The 17,106-nt window shown below is 49.0% G+C and overlaps 1 protein-coding gene across 12 annotated transcripts in view; it reads left to right on the top strand.

The window, feature by feature from the left end:
• The window catches only part of FRMD4A (FERM domain containing 4A), a 341,626-nt gene extending 324,657 nt beyond the window's left edge, over nucleotides 1–16,969 (top strand). For 8 of the 12 annotated variants that reach the window (XM_072356953.1, XM_072356942.1, XM_072356962.1 and 5 more), the window contains 7 exons: nucleotides 2,059–2,287; nucleotides 3,409–3,465; nucleotides 3,685–3,922; nucleotides 4,193–4,357; nucleotides 6,083–6,942; nucleotides 8,520–8,616; nucleotides 12,020–16,969. In XM_072356953.1, coding sequence (XP_072213054.1) covers nucleotides 2,059–2,287; nucleotides 3,409–3,465; nucleotides 3,685–3,922; nucleotides 4,193–4,357; nucleotides 6,083–6,942; nucleotides 8,520–8,616; nucleotides 12,020–12,122 — 1,749 coding nt within the window. In that variant the 3' untranslated portion in view covers nucleotides 12,123–16,969. Of the gene's footprint in view, nucleotides 1–2,058; nucleotides 2,288–3,408; nucleotides 3,466–3,684; nucleotides 3,923–4,192; nucleotides 4,358–6,082; nucleotides 6,943–8,519; nucleotides 8,617–10,391; nucleotides 10,464–12,019 lie in introns of all 12 variants that reach the window. The other 4 variants (XM_072356973.1, XM_072356990.1, XM_072356934.1 and 1 more) reach the window with 1 other exon arrangement.
• Nucleotides 16,970–17,106: the final 137 nt, after the last annotated feature.

Raw genomic sequence — 17,106 nt, 5'->3', positions numbered from 1 at the left:
CCCTGCAGTCTGCTGGCTGCTCTGTTAAAACCTGATCCCTAGTTTCCCCAGTTCTTCATTTCTGTTACGCAGTTTTTGGAGGCACTCGGTTAGGAATCTCTGCAGTGCAAAGCTAGGCTGAGCAGTGGGAAAAGCACGAAGGTAAAGCGGTTCCACCCCACTGCAGGCACTCTGCCTTTTGGCACCAGCAATCCAAACACGCCAAGTCAGCTTTTCTCTATCCCCTTTTTCATCTGTCAAACTTTAGGACTGTGTTGAAAACCATAAATTTCTGTTCTCGAAGAATAATGTTGGGCTGTGTTTACTTGGCTGCCAGTTTGAGAAAGTTCAGAGAGGCCAGTGTTGATTTTCATGTGCTTTTCAACAAGCCCAAGCACTAGAAACTCAATTTAAAACAAAGGTGAAATTCTCCTCCAGTCCCATAAATCCAAGGCTGAAATTACCAACTATGACAAGGACCTGAAGCAAGGCACTTCCCTCTGAAAGCAGGTGATAGTCCGCATTTTCTGAGGCCTTATTCATAGGGGCCTCACTGAGTGAAAAATAGACTGTTAGGGCTGGGAAGAAAATTAAGTTGTTTTTCTCTTAGATAGACTGAATGATTGAGAACTGAATCTGTGAAGGCTTGAAATGACAGCTTGCACTGAACTCCTGATAGCTTTAAAATAAGAGCTTCATCAGAGCACAAACTGCAGAATAGGTTTCTACTGTAGTTCTTGGTAACCATGTCTATGTGGTCTGGAGTTCCCAACTCTGGCAAGTGTTTTCAAGCCAAAAGCCCAGAATAAAAACTTCAGAGAACAATTTCAGCTTGATTAATCCCCACAGCATCCGTTCTTGCAGCATCCACCGCTACTAAACGGAGAGAAAGGATCTGAGTTTGCGTAATGGGGATCTCCATGGCTGTGTGTCTGTCAGTGTGATCTGAACACCCACAGTTCACTGGAAGTAGAAGAGCTTGGCTTTTCTCCTCCGTTACGCAATGTATGGTGCAAACAAACACCAAAAGTTGATGATGATGAACACCAAAAACTTCAAGGTAGCCGAATTCACTACACAAAACAAATGCCTTTGAAATTATAGCTTGAGGTCCCAGTGCAGATCAAGCTGTATCAGCTTCTGTGTTTGTATAAACTGACCCGGATCCCTTGGCTTGGGAGCATAACTAAGAATCAGTAGGTAGCTTCCAGGGTACATGTAAAAATTCTTCTGACACTCTGTAACAGCTAATGTTGGATATACAAGCCCTTTTTAGCATACACAAAACGTGCTTACACTCTGATTGCTCTGAAATCACCCTCCTGGCTTGTAACTTGAGGAGACAGTTTTCTAGCATAGTGCGTCGCGGCAGCCCATAATTACCTCAGCTCCTACTCTCCTGGATTTTGACAGTCGTGCACCAGGGAGGAATTAGCCCGTCTTCACCTTTTCTTACCCAAAGAAGTCATTGAGTGCCAAACCTGTCAAGAAGGCTAAAGCTGTACCCTTGTATCTGTATATAGCACTGCTATCAAATAAGGCTCAAATATGGAGCAAGGAAAGAGGGAAAGGGAATGAGTAGGAGGTGGATGTAGAAGGTTGAATGAGTCACTGGTAGAACACCACTGAACTGGGCCAACTGTATGAAAAGGCAAACAGCACAGCAGAACTGGGGCTGAAGCACTCACATCCTCTGTGTGTGGGCTATGCCTTCCACTAGCTGTGCTGCCAGGCACCTGTGGGCAGAGGGAGGTGAGGTGGGTCTGCTTAGGGAGGGAAACAGCATAGAATCATAGAACCATAGAATCATTTGAAATGGAACAGACCTCTAAAGATCATCTAGTCCATCTCTCCTGCAGTGAACACGACACCTACAGCTAGATCAGGTTGCTCAGAGCCCCGTCCATCCTGACCTTGGGTGTCTCTGGGGTCAGGGCATCTTCCACCTCCTGGGACAACTGGTTGGTGGATGATTTCCTCATCGCCTTCGCTGGAGACCAGCAGCCAGACTGAGGGGGAGCTTCCCTATAGCTGAGCCAGGAGTTTGGTAGCAGCCAGAATCTGCTTGCCTTTTCCCAGGAGGCAGAGCTGGAACGTCTGGAGAGGGAGTTTGCCATTCAGTCCCAGATCACAGAGGCTGCCCGGCGCTTGGCGAGTGACCCAAACGTCAGCAAGAAGCTGAAGAAACAGAGGAAGACGTCCTACCTGAATGCACTGAAGAAACTGCAGGAGATCGAAAACGCCATTAATGAGTATCGCATCAAATCCGGAAAGAAGCCAACCCAGAGAGCTTCCTTGATCATAGATGGTAAGTGGGGCGCAGCACCCACAGCACTGCAAGAGTACATGGAGGACAGGAAGCAATATTTTTGCCTTCTCATATTTGCAATATGAGTTTCTGCTCCTCTTCTTGTCTCTCATGTCTTAAGAGCACTGAAATTGGGTTATCCTCTCCATACCAGCCTGCTGTCAGATGGGCATCTGGGATCTGTGTTGTGTGGTAGGGATGTGCTGGTTCACAGCACAGGACAGTGTCGTGCTGTAGATTATAAGGATATCAGGAAAGCAGACTGTGACTCCTTGGTTCACCTTTGTAGTGCTATACAAATGTAATTAACGTCAGCAGATTGGGGTGAGCTCTCTAGCTGAAAGGCATCTGTGAAATCAGAGTGGTGGCAGAGTTACTGCTGTGTTCAAATGCTTTTTTCTTTTTATATTTTTACAGTGTGTTTCTCAGGGCACTTTATGGTTTACCGGGTCGTTGATTGATTTTTCGTGAAATCCATTAACTTTCTGTTGTGGTTCTTTCTCCCTTGCTGAGTTTGCCCTTTCTCTTTGACTTATGGAGCTTTCTCTGTGCCTTTGTAGCAGGAACAGAGATTAGAGCTGCTGTATTTTTGACCTAGGTACCAAGTCATGGTACAGGCGTGACAGACATCTGTAAGGACACAGATGGGGGAGGCAGCTCAGACATGCATGTCACAAACATAAGAGCTTCTGCATCTACAGCTACAGAGGATGCTCAGAAAGCTTTTCCCCAGATTACACAGAACTGGTACCTAGTGTGGGCATTAAGGCCCGAGATCTTCAGCAGATACAAATCTGCCTGCTGACAGGTTGCCATTTTTACATCTGCTGGGGTTCTCAGCTCACTGTTGTGACTCAGCCTTAATCCCCATTAACTGAAAAAGAGTCAGCAGCTCCTTGAAAGGCAGGTTGCTAGCAAGGGGCCTGGCCTGCAGCTCTGCACTCAGACTGAGTGGGCTGAGGCAATTATTTGTAGGAATATCATTGTCTCATGGCTTTGAGAGGAGGAAGGTGTGGGTGACTGCTTAAGGCCGAGACTCGGTTGAGGAAGATCGTGGCACAGTTCACTATTTGGTCAATGTGATTCTCATGACCTTCTGACCATCTTTTTCTTCTCTTCAGAAGGAAACATTGCCAGTGAAGACAGCTCCCTCTCGGATGCCCTTGTTCTTGAGGATGGTATGTTGGCTGTTGTCTGTTCTAGAGGGCAGGAAGGAAATGGGGAGGCATGTGTGAATTCCTGAATGATGCTCAAAATGGGGGGCCTATTCTTTGTAATGATCCACTCAAACTTGCTAGCACCAAAAACATTCTTGCCTGCGAGCCAGGTGTCCCCTGGAGTAGGGCTAGAACTGAAGGTCACATAGCCATCACCTCTTTCCCTTCTTCTCTTGACAGAGGATTCTCAGGTCACCAGCACAATATCCCCTCTCCAGTCCCCACACAAAGGACTCCCACCCCGGCCACCCTTGCACAACAGGCCTCCTCCTCCACAATCACTGGAAGGCCTCCGCCAAATGCATTACCACCGCAATGACTATGACAAGTCCCCCATCAAACCCAAGATGTGGAGCGAGTCATCCTTGGATGAACCCTATGAGAAGGTCAAGAAACGCTCCTCACACAGTCATTCCAGGTGAGCCAGCTATCTCCAGTCCCTATCACACAGACAAGATGTCTGTGAATCGTTACAAAACCATCTCTTACCAAAAGGAGACATTCAGGCTTTGGGGTTAATGTAGATGTGATAAAAAGCAGGCTGCGTTCACATGGCGTGACTCAGAGCAGCATCTGACCCTCACTCACTCTGTGAGATCACAGGCACGTGCCAGAGACCTGGAATAAGGCAGGGAGCCCCTTCCCCAAATTCCTTCCCGGGAACTGAAGCCAGGTGTTTGTTCTGCAGCAATCACAAGCGGTTTCCCAGCACTGGGAGCTGTGCTGAGGCAGGAGGGAGCAGCTCCCTGCAGAACAGCCCCATCCGGAGCCTTCCCCACTGGAACTCCCAGTCCAGCATGCCCTCGACACCGGATCTACGGGTACGCAGTCCACACTACGTCCACTCCACACGGTAAGTTCTCCCAGCTCCACAACGAGCTCACTTTGCTTGCCCTGGAATAACTGTGCTTTGCTTTATCCATTCCCCAGGACATTCATTAATTCCCCATTAAGAAAAGGGCACAAACAAGGCCTGTTCATACCAGATGCTTGAGCCTCTGTTGCTATCAGATAATCTCTCCTGAACCGAGATACTGAAATCACTTCAGTTAAATGTGATCTTATCCCTTGTCTCCCCCCTCAGAGTAATGAAGGTTTTCTTCTACTGGAACTCCTCATCCCACTTAATGTTTATAGGCCCTATAAACCACACACAACTTTTAGAAGAGATGTGATGATAGTGCTGAACTGCAGTAAAGTGCTTTCTGGCTGCAGCTGGAGATAACATACTGTTTCATTTTTGATACAGAATGTTAGGTAGAAGTACTCTCTTATGGTAGCATATAAAATGTTTTTATGTGTGTGCTCTCAAGCAGAGAGAGGCCATACAAAGCAATTCACCCAAGGATCCAGGTGACAGTGACATAATCCCAGGGTTGACAGGAAAGACTTCAAATCGTGGTGATTTGATGTTCATGGCCCAGTTTGATTCCAGTTTTTAGCAGGAGCTGTTCAGCTTCATTATTACTTTGCTCCTGTGGTAAATTTCGTGGACAGTAAGGGAAGCAGAGCTGAGCCAGTGCTGTGCCCTGTTAGGTGTCCTGCCTGCAGGGTAGTGCTAGCATCATTTAGCACTGCGTAAATCAAGAGTAATGCCAGCATGTCAGACTCAGACAGAAATGATACAAGGCATCAAGGCCCCGTGTTACACTGGTTACAAATTTGAGGCTGAAAGTGACTTCTGAGAGCACGCTGTTAAGGTTGGAACTAAGCTGCACAAGAAACAGGCCTGGCACGGTGCTTGAGAAGGGGCCTTGACTGGGTAGGGGCTGTTTGAGTTGCATGCAATGACCATTGCTCAGTCTGCTGCATGCCCCAGCCTTGGCCATCTGTCATTCGGATGTGTGACTCCTCACAGGGTGGTGCTCCTGCTCCTTGAACGGGTGGCTGAAGCTCTCCCAGCCGCTGGGATGAATAGAGACCACCCAGGCTTGGCCATGAATCAAACCTTGTAAATTTGTGATTCCGGGTGGATGCCTGAAGGGCAGTCACCCACTGACTGTCTTATGCATGTAACCCATGGCTGGGCCCCAGTAAAACATTGCTTCACAGAGGTGAATTTTTCAAAGGGTAGAGTTTGTTTTTTGGGCTAAATATGGGCAATCTGTCCTTCTGTCTCTGTCACTAACTTGAGAAAAGGTACAAGTTGAATTGTACCTGTGCAGGGGATTCACGTGCCACTTGTAAGGGAATCCCACCATGGACGTGATGGGATTTGCAGAGCTGCAGCAAAGTAAACCTGGTAGTACCAGGATGGTGCTGATCCAAATAGCTCCACCATGAGGTCACCAGTTCTTGTCCTTCGTGTTGGGTCTTCCCCATTCTGGCAAGCCACAGAAGAAATGGGCTTGTAGAGTGAATACTACCAGCAGGGAGAATGGATAGGAGCTGGACCTGGACCTAATTGTCCCAAACCCAACAGTAGGGAAATATGTTGCTCTGCAGCCAGCAGCCCCATGCAGTACTGGAGGAGATGCCCACAAATTCCCTTTCCAGTGAGAATGAACTTGTGTGCAGAAGGGGAGAAGTGTTTTCTCTTTGTGACTTACCAACTTGAATGTTTTCCTGGTACCTGCAGGTCAGTAGACATCAGCCCGACCAGACTGCACAGCCTAGCTCAGCACTTTAGACACCGGAGCTCCAGTTTGGAGTCACAAGGCAAGCTCCTCGGCTCAGAAAATGAGACAGGGAGCCCCGATTTCTACACCCCAAGGACTCGTAGCAGTAACGGCTCTGACCCCATGGACGACTGCTCATCCTGCACCAGCCATTCCAGCTCTGAGCATTACTACCCTGCTCAGATGAACCCCAACTACTCCACCCTGGCAGAGGACTCCCCATCGAAAGCCAGAGAGAGGCAGAGGCAAAGGCACAAATCAGCAGGCAACCTGGTCTCTTCCAATTCAGGGAGCATGCCCAACCTGGCTGCGAGGAATGGAACAGGGCACCACCGGGTCTACCTGCACAGCCAGAGCCAACCCTCTTCCCAGTACAGGATCAAAGAGTATCCCCTCTACATCGAGGGCAGCTCCACACCCGTGGTGGTGCGCAGCCTGGAGAACGACCAGGAGGGACATTACAGCGTGAAAGCACAATTCAAAACCTCCAACTCCTACACGGCGGGGGGGATGTTTAAGGAGAACTGGCATGGGGATGAAGCGGATTCTGTTCGGCTCACCCCCTCCCGCTCCCAAATCATAAGGACTCCATCTCTGGGCAGGGAGGGCCATGAGAAGGGCTCGGGTAGGACTGCCGTGTCGGATGAGCTGCGGCTCTGGTACCAGCGGTCCACAGCCTCCCACAAGGAACACAGCCGCCTCTCGCACACGAGCTCCACTTCGTCGGACAGCAGCTCCCAGTACAGCACATCTTCGCAAAGCACCTTTGTGGCGCACAGCAGGGTCACGAGAATGCCTCAGATGTGTAAAGCAACATCAGGTGAGAGCCAGTCCTGGGTGAGGGGCCAGGGGTTTCGTGCAGCCTGTTTTCATGCCGGGTCTGGAAGACAGGGAGGAACCCACAGCCGTGCCTTTGCTGAGTCTTTCCTCTGCATGCAGTGGGTTTATGGTTGAACTCAGAGAAGCCACAATGTCATCACTCCTAGTCAGCACAGGAGAGGACTGATGGAGCACACAGAGCCTTGGTGCCATCCAGGAGAACTGTGCGCCCTTGGTGAATCATTAAAGGCACAAGGAAGGTTAAGAGTTAAGTGGGGACAGTGTCCCAGCCCTGCAAAAATGTTTTCATGGTGACATCTCTGTGCACTGCTGATACGTGGTTTTCCCGTGCAGTTCCAGTAACTGTGCTGATAATATTCTGAAATGCAGTGCTTGAGTTTGTGCAGTCATATATCTGTCATGCAGAGCTTTGCACGTCTCTGTGCTGTTAATATTCAACAGTAAGAAAACAGCCAAATAAATTAACCCTAAGAGTTACAAAACACACCAAGGTGAAATAGTTACTGGCCATCAGTCACCATCGGACAGTCCAATCTGTAAGTATCAAGGGCATGCTAAAAACCTGGACCAGGCCCAGTGGAGATGAGAGAGCTGGTTAATCAGAATCTGTGCTGCTTTTCCCTTTCTTTCCTTATGTCTTACACCACTGCCCAAGCACCTCGTAGCCTTGAGCGCACCAGTGCTCACAGCTGCCTTGTAAGAGGGTGATTTATGCGTTATGCCAGTGCCTTTAGAAGGCTCGTATGTGGACCAAGACACAATCAGGCAACAGCTGGAACCATCCTTTATCTCAATACAGGAAATAGTCTCTCACACTGTCCTTCAAAGAGGATTGTACTCCTGGGCAGGTATTAAATTTGGAGAGTGAATACTGCATAGACTAGAGGAGAAGGGAAGATGGGTGAGTTGGATTTCTTTGCTGGACCCTCAGTGACGAATCCCCCTGAGAACCACTGCCAGTGTTAAGACTTTTAGTCTATCATCTCGCTTCTTGCTTCATTAAAGTCAGGGCCCATAGCACTGGGGTCAGCAAAGCCAAACCTAACTTTATTACAAATGCACAGTGAGGGGCAGTGTTAGCTTTTGTAATCTTTAGAGCTGCCTTCCTGCTTGGCACATGAAGCAGTGTACCTGTGCCAGGCTCTTGCCAGTACCAGCCCTGCCTCCTCAGGAAATGGAGCATCTCCTGTGTTCTCACACCCCTGGCAGCAGGAGATGGCCTGAGGTCTCATGGAGACGTACAGCCAGGTTCTACTGTCCAGATAATGGTGACAGGAGCAAAACAAGTCAGCTCTCATGCTGGGAGAGATGCTGTATCTCACAGGCAGGGCTGAAACAGCATTCCTGCAGAGCTGACGATTGATGCAGCCCATGACACGTAGCAGGATCAGTACCAGGCTGCTCCTATTCAAGCTGGCTGAGTTCTGACTCCCTGGCTGTGTTTACTCACAGCTGGGCATGTTTCTGCTGGTCCGATCAGCTGATGGTCTGAACCACCCTGACCTTTGTGCCCTCACCTCACCAGCTCTTTTTCTCCACCCTTTCATTGTTTTTCAGCTGCCTTACCTCACAGCCAGAGGAGTTCAACACCATCGAGTGAACTTGCAGCCACGCCGCCAGGCAGTCCCCACCACATTCTTGCATGGCAGACTGGGTGAGTGTCATCGGGATCGGGTGAGAGGATTCATCTCATTCAGTGCAGGAAGCTGAAAGCTTGCTAGCCTCAGCAAGCACCTCCCAGCACACAGGCACAGGGAGAGCACAGGCACAGGGAACGCTTTCCAGATGCTCAGTAGCCCACATGTGCATCAGGCACATCCAGCCTCCCACCAGTTGGTCACTTTAGGCTGACCGAGCTGTGGAATGCCACCTGCATCCAGCAGCGCTGCTCCAAAGCTGTGCTGGATCCGCAGTGGAGGAAGCCTTGCAGGTTCTTCCTGCTTGGTCACCGTCTCCCTCCTCCAGCTTTCTACCTGTCAAAACAGCTGGTCTTTTCTTAGCAAATATGCCAGCTGTCCAGACTAAGATCTCTGGTTGTCAAGGCAAGATGAGGTACCATATTTGTGTGTGCAGCAACCACATTTTACTACAAGGTTTTCCCCAGTAATGTGACCTAATGTCTATTAAGTGCAACTTTTTTCAGCTACCACAAACTTAACGTGCTTCACCAAAGCATGAGTGAGTCATTACATGCAGGTAGCCATTACTCATGTGGATATAGTAATTGGGTTCTTGGGCACACCTCCTTGTGAGACCAGGAATTCAAGGAGCAAACAAAAAGCCTTTTGCAAGCTCCACTGGGTATTCTCTAACAATCTGCTGTAATTCTACCCTGTCACATGAAATAAGGATCATTTCCAGATCCCATCTAACTCAGCGTGTCCCAGATTTTTACAATTAAGTTGGGTTTGGTGAACAACACTAGAAAGTTTCCAGCCAACGGCCTCGAAATCCCACCGGCCCTGGAATAAGAAAACAGATACGGTCCCTTGAGTTGTGAGTAGGGACTGGGAGAGTTAACTCTGTAAACATCTCACTGTGCAGCCACTGGAAAATCTCATCCTCTTTAATTTCTTTGGTCACCTATGACCAAGTCTGACCTCTGGTTGTACTCCAGCTCCGTTTGTGACTGCCCTTTGAAATGGAGATGAGGGGAACTGTAACCACGAACCTCTTGTGCCTTCTTTGAATTTTAAATTCACACGTTTGACATCCAGCCTCACACGGTCTTTGTGTTTGCCTCCAGCTTTAGTATTTTCCAGGGTCCATTTCACAAGAAGTCGGGGATTGTAAGATTAGCAAAATGGCAGCTGTAGTGACTGCATGCCGGAATTCCCACTATTAGCGGTTTTAATCTAGACTCACATCTTTGCGTCCGTCTCCATCCCAGTCCCAAATCCTCCGAGTATCTCTATGATAATCAGCAGTGAAAGTGGTTAGCAGCCAGCTGAGGAGTCTGCTTCCAAAATCCCAGCTTTTCTTAGCTGAGGTAACTTCTGCTCCCTGTCTCTCACAGCAAAACACCATCAGGGCACGTTCTTAGCTGGTGAACGTGAAGTTCTCTATATTCAGAACTTAGTTTGTGTACCAACAACCAGTGCAGAAGGAACTGGAAGCAAATCAGTGCTTGTTTCATACTTGAGCCCCAAGCACACTTGTAAATACGGTAGAGGCGGAGGACAAAGTTTGCCATCAGAAGCACAACACAAACTCCCCCATCACAGGAACAGGTTGTTCCCTCCCTGTGTGAAGGAAAAGATTTGCAGTTCTCCCTGACATGTTTTTTGTGTCACTAACTCTTCTTTCTGAAGATGATTCATCAGCTTGTTTCCCCACTGGATTAATAAGCTCATAACAATGTCTGTGTCATTTCTTTTCTTTAACATTTCCTCTCTCCTCTTTCCTCCTTTTTTGCTCTCCTTTGTTCAGAGAAGCAACAGACAACTCACCCACTATGGATGAGTCTCAGTCTCCAACCCACCAAAGTACTGATGAATAGAGGTATAGTAAGGGGATGTTTTGTTCTTTCATCCTTCTGCCCTATAGTCCCATGTTCCACAAACACAGTGCGAATAAGCGGCATCCCACTGTCCCCGAGGAGCAGCTGTGTGATTGCGTGCCCGTTTGGCAACAAGGCTTCTTTCAGTGCTTGGAATAACAACTGGGACGCAGCTCGGAGCCCTCTCTGTGCCTTTTCAGCACATTTGTGGCTGTTGTGCTTTCCCCAGTGAAAGAGGACTCCTTCCTCAGCACGAGTGGGCCTGATGCCAGCCACTGCTGTGAGCATTCCTGCACAGGCTGAGCGGGCACAGGGACGTCTCAGAGCAGCGTGGGCAGAGTGCAGTGGGGAGATGAGCACGGCTGGGTGGGACTTCGGGGAGCTGGGCAGAGCTCCAGCAGTGCTACAGCCATGGTACCCAGTGCCCGTCGCTGCCCCATTCGTGCTGCAGAGCTGTGCAGGCTGTCGGCAAGCAGTGAGGCTTCACGGAGTGCAGAGCAACCCTGGCCCAGTTCCTGTGGGAAGGCGGAGGGGGAACAAAAAACCCTTAGAATTGTTCTGTTTTAATTAAACTGCAGTCACCGCCTGACACTCTCATTTGAATCCACGGCCATTCACAGCTGGCATCTGTTGAGTATTTTGAGGCCGGCTTTCTAGAGATAACCCATAAACCTCCTTACTCCAGCAGAGAGCTGGGAAACAAAAGGCTCTTTAATGTGCAGCCGGGTCATGGCCTCGCTCAGGTTCCTCCCAGATATCAGTCCCAAGGAAACCAGGTGGAAAACAGGAGAGAGGAGGCAGGAACTGCTGGGCTGCATCAATGTGAGCTCAGTCCTGAGAGAGGGCAGGGAGAGAGAATCCCACAGGAAGCGAAGTGCATTTCCTGCTTCTGGGCTCCAAACAGTCTGTGATTTGGAAGTCAGATCAAACAGATCAATTCTGAATGTTGCTATGCAGATAGAGGAGCCATTTTGCAAAATCTCAACAAGATTCACCTCAGTGATTTCTTCTGGCAAGGAGCTCAGTGGACTGAGCCAGGAGCTGACCCTGTCCTGAGCCTTAAGGTAAATGGCAAATCCCCATCAAGTCCCTCATCTGCTCTGTGCAAGCAAACAAAAAGCCAGGCAGCAAAAGAAACTGTAGCTTGTCAAGGAAGACACCCCAATACCAGGCTATATATGACAAAATGTGGGCCTTTCCATTGCGTACTTGACACCCTCTCACACATCCACCAGGTTTTGCTGCCTCAGCCCCAGCCAGCCACATAACCCTGGGACTGCTGGTGATGCAGAGCCTCTGCCCAGAGCAGAAATCCCAGGGACAGTCCATCAGTGCTACAAAAGGCCTCCCTGACCCTCCCCCTTCCCACTGGGCGTTATTGCCAGGAGCTCTTCAGATGTGCTTCACGGAGAGCATCCTGAAAATCCCTTCTGAGCTCAGCCTTCTGCCTCCGGGTTGCTGCAGGGAGTGGGACTGTCCATAATGCCATTTTTCGTGCCCATGGTTGAACTCTCCAGCTGTTCTCATCGTCCTAACAGAAGTTTCCTTTCTCCTGCAGGACTTTCAATGATAGCTGTTTCCTGGATTCTCCCCTCTATCCAGAATTAGCAGATGTCCAGTGGTATGGACAGGAAAAAGCCAAGCCTGGGACTCTAGTGTGAACCCCTGACCTCAAGTTAATCACATCAATGCCATTCTGAGATCACCTCACTGCCTCTCATTTGCCTTACCCAGATGCACTGTCACCCAGCACCAGCTTCAACTCTAAGCACTTTTCTCACGATGCAATTCAAGATGACATTACAGAGCATTGGCCCTGAGACGTCCACCATGACCGTGCAGGACGGCAGCGCATCCTGTTGCCAGCCCAACACACAGCCCTGCAGAGCCTGCAGCACAGTGGGTGCGTTGAGCAGCCATCTTAGCAGCTGGCAATGGAAAAAGTGATTTTCTTCCTTATAAACGACAGGAGCCTGTCCAGGCTTACATCAGATCTTGCTGTTCTGTGGCATGTAACAGCAGTCAGATTTCCATGACCTGCAGTCTGACCCAACAGAGTATTAATTGGTGGGGGGGGTTGGAACACAAATTGGGACAGAGGCTGAGAATTACTCCTGAAAGTGCTTCTTTTATAAAAAAGTACAAAAAAGAAGTCAAATCCTCTCACTTCAACTACGTGTAAGAGTCTCGCGGTCAGATCAGCGCTGCCAAAGTCACCCAACCAGTCTCAATGGGAGGAGTTTGTTCAGCGAGTCCTCGCTACAAGAGCATCTCTTGTTCAACTCAACGGCAGGCACAACCACCTCCTGCAAAACAGCATTATTTCCTTCTTTGCTTTGAGCCCATCCAAACAGAACCCCACGCACTGAAGACACTCTGGAGGTCTGGGTTGGTATCACAGCATCTACAAGCTACTATCGGACTGGACAAACGAGGTGTACAAAAGCATTATCTACAGCAGAGGCAAGAACTGCTCCTCACAGCATCTCTGCGGCTGGCAAAGCTGCTGCCTACCAACACACAGAGCTTAGGGTTGTGCTGTTGGTTTTCTCACACTCCGAGGAAGATAAAAATCACCAGAAAACCTTTCTACGAGCAGATGCAGCCAATGAATTCTAACCTATCTCTGCACAAAGCGCTAAGGTCAAATCAAAGGGAAAGCACACCACGATCTGATTGACACAGTGAAGCCGCATTAACATATCTGTCCAATTATCTCACCTTCGTTAGCACCAGTGTAGCAAAGGGCTCATCACCAGCGCGCACCGCTGGCTGGGAGAACCGGTCTGTCAGGAAGCATGGGAGCAGCTTTTGGGCTCAGCAAGCAGCAGACCAAGCAAGAATTTCACATGGAAAGCAACCACATGAAAGAGAAATCACCAAACGAGGCGTTCAGTGCGAGCAGGAGCTGCCTGCTGCTACCACAAAGAACTGGACGGGAGGAGTCATGGAAGGAGCTGCAAGTTTACACACTTACCTTTGAGCAATGCTTTACACACGTCAAGCCATGGAACTTTCAAAGGCCTCAAAGACACTTTTGTAATGAACAAGTGCACAATCTCGGTGGATGTTGAAGCTGGCACGTCTAGTCTTCATTGCGGTGCTATGCTGTTTTTATTGCCACTAGATGGGGGGGGCACCCAGCCTTTCCCCATCTGCGCGTGCAAACGATGATTTCCTATGGGAAAGGCATTACAGAAATGGCTGGAGGGGGTTACTTTGTGAAAAGCAGAAACTGGAGTTAGCTTTAGTTGAATACAAAACAGAAGTGCAAGTGCGTGTGCGTGTTCCAAGGATAACAACAGCGTCTACCAGACCGAGTAGGGCGAAACGTTCAACATGAAACACCGTGACTTGGGGGCTGCCACACCTTTCAGCGTTAGGATTGCTGGAAAACTGCATTCCAGGCTTTAAAAGAGAAGGGGTTCTTTGTAATTAGACTTGGAAAGATGGTGGGGTTTCTAAATACGAACGTGAGCCGCTCGTGTGAATTCCTTTCCCCAGCGCGCATCGGGGGGATGTTTGCTTCAGCCCTGGGCCCGCTCTGCAGCTCTGCTGCCTGCCATCAGAGGTGGGGCTGCTCCGCCACGCTCCTCCCTGTGCTTTGGGCTGCTGAGCTCCGGAATTGGCTTCAACTCCTAATTGGATTTGTAGGTGGATGGGAGACGGTTCTGATTAGCGACACGCTGCTAAGATTGCGTAGCTAAAGTGAAGGGATTTAAATAAGGACCAAATTAAGCAGCAGCAGATGAGCCCATGGAGTTTTTTTTTTTTAGGGGCTCTGAGCAACTGTCTGTTTTCTTTTTAATTTCCCCACTAAAGTGGCTTTGGGTTGATTGCTTTTATTTTTAATTACTCTTCTTCTGTGTACCTTTAATTAAAAAGAATTCAACAACAGCGGCACTGCGGGGCCTCCGGGCACTACAGGAGCAGCAATTCCTCCAAGGCCAGACCTGCAGTTTTGCAGCAAAGGTTAAAAGGTGGCAGCCCTGCAGTTGTTAGGGGTGAAAAATAAACCCTAAACACTCCAAGTCAGCCTAAATTGCAAACAGGCTCGAGTCGAGAAGGAGCTTCCGAGAACTGGATTGGGTTTTGCTTTGTGTTCTGCTTTTCTGTTCTGCAATCGAGGCACCACGTGAGCAGCCAGTCTGGTAGTAAAGACAGATTTAAGTAAAACAGGTTTTACTGTTTAGCTCAATTCAATTAAACGCGAGTGTACATAAAATGTTCATCAGACCAGATTAACGCCTTTTCAGCGTACCGCGGAGGGGTGCATTCATCGCTGTCACATCCGACCACTTGACTACCAACGTAACCCCTCCTTTTCCTTTTCTACTTCTCAAGGCTCCGCCTGCCGTGCAGCCGCCGTTACGTTCTCAGTCTCCCCGTCTGCAGGTCCCTGTGGTTGGGCAGCAGCCCCGGCACGGCCCCGCGCTGTGCTCTGCTGCAGGCCGGGTTTCTTCTTTAAGCGCCGTGATAATGCAGTCGAGTGTTGGAAATGTTGAATCAGTCCGATTTTGTTTTCACTCTGTCTTAGTTTTAGTTCCAGGCGTAGCCGATCCCCATTCAGGTGCTATCAGATGACCAAGTTACTGCTTAGTTAACTAGATGTAAAGTTTGACATATATATTCATGTCAATAGTTTTATTACCGGTTGTGTAAAACGGACTTCTCTAGTTTAAGACAAAAGAAAAAGAAGGAAAAATAATTAGGTCTCTCCTGAAATTGACTTTAGAGCATGTAAAATGATTTTACTGGATCTGTTCAACTGTAATCAAGGAAAAGCTATGTATGGTGTAGAAAAAGTTGCAGAATTCCAAAAGATCTGCTTTTAATTTATTCTTTTTGTATTAAGAATTTGTATAGTTACCTTTACATTTTGCAGAACGGTGTTGTCAACACTTCCTTATTAAAGCATTTTCAAAATGAAACCTCGCCGTGATCCTTTTGGCCCAAGGAATCCCTCCTGTGCTGAGCTCCCCCCAAACACAGTCCCTCTCGGACCCCTCGGGCTGCCTGCAGGCTGGGCTGGATGCAGGAGCTGCTGCTCTGCTGACCCTCATCCAGTGTTGTTCGTGGCAGACAAACTGCTGTAGCAAACCCCGGGATGAGGGTCAAGCAGCCCACACATCGCTCTGTCCCAACTTTCACCTACGTCAAACACTGTCTCTATCTCAACCAAGCTCATCTTTGGTTGACTGGATCTACCATGGAGACTGAGTGGCAACGAGCATTAACAGAACTCCGCTTCTCAGTCAAAATAAATTAGAATCATTAAGGTGGGAAACGACCACCAGCCCAACCATCAGCCCATCCCACCATGCCCACTCACCACGTCCCTCAGTGCCACACCTTCCTGCTTCTTGAACACCTCCAGGGTCAGGGATTCCACCACCCCCCCGTGCAGCCTGTGCCAATGCCTCACCACTCTTCATGAGAAGAAACATTTCCTAATATCCAACCTGGGCTGATCCCACATACACTATCCTAAGAACCTTTCTAGTAGCGCAGACCAAGAACAGACAAGGAATTAAAGGCATTTAACTACCACCAGGCATAAACAAGGATGTGGTATCAGACAGGGTGGGGAGCTGTACTGCACGGCCAGGAGTCCTGACACTTTGGTGGTGCAGGCATGATTTCACCCCTCACCATCGCATTGTGCCGCGTTATTTCCGGCTAAGGCAGGAGCGATCAGAAATAAACATCTGCACAAGGCCGGGGGGAAAAGTCTGAATCTCTAAACTGAAACACACCATCCCCACAACAGCTGGACAGCTGCACCGCACCCACTCATCCTTACACTTCATTTTGATAAGAGGCGTCGTTAAGGGTTGGAGCGCGGTCTGGTAGCCGTAATGTGGGGCCATCCAGCTGCACAGAGCCTCAGAGCAACGCTGAGAAGCAGTTACCATGACAGTGTTCCTCTTGTGATCCCCCTGGGGACCAAAGCTGGCTTTTACGTGCCGGGCAGCTGGAAGCTCTTACACAGATACGCCGTGAGAAAGTACTTTGGTTTCTTGGTTCCACATGCAGCACCATTCCATGAATTACAAGGGGATAAAGCTCTTCCGCCATGGGAGCCATTCGGCCAAGGCGGCCGTATTTCAGGGACTGTCAGCAAGGAGGCACGCTGCTTAAATTGCATTCCTCAAGCTTGATTAGACTAAAGCATTCCAAGCCCAAACTCACATCCCTACAGGAGGCTCACCCCCATTCAAAACACTACTCAGGGTACCATTAAATGGCTCCTCAATAATTAGCTCTAAAGCGGGAGGGAAAACTCTATCTAACGCTATTATGGCTGTCCCAAGGAATCCAGTTCCCACTAAAGCCAATGTTACAGTGCTCCCAAACCACCCCCAGGCAATCGCCACACCTTCCAGGGAGATCATAGCTCTTGTACATGAAGACAAGACTGTATCTCGATTATTTAAAGAGTTCAAAATGAAGGTCAGGGTAAAGATTTAGAAACAGCTCAGGAAATCATCTGGTTGTGGTGTTAGAAATGTTCTCTGTTGTACAAATGCTCTCTGTACACAAGAGAAAATCCCCAGGTGCCGACGTTAATGAAACTCTTCCATGCTCTCAACATCTGCCCAACTTCTCCCCACAAATCCCACTTGGAGATTCCCCCCAGGGCTC

Source organism: Excalfactoria chinensis, chromosome 1 (genome assembly GCF_039878825.1).
Source record: "Excalfactoria chinensis isolate bCotChi1 chromosome 1, bCotChi1.hap2, whole genome shotgun sequence".
Lineage (NCBI taxonomy): Eukaryota > Metazoa > Chordata > Aves > Galliformes > Phasianidae > Excalfactoria > Excalfactoria chinensis.
The sequence above is the reverse complement of the archived record's forward strand: the minus strand, read 5'-3'. Positions and strand labels throughout refer to the sequence as shown.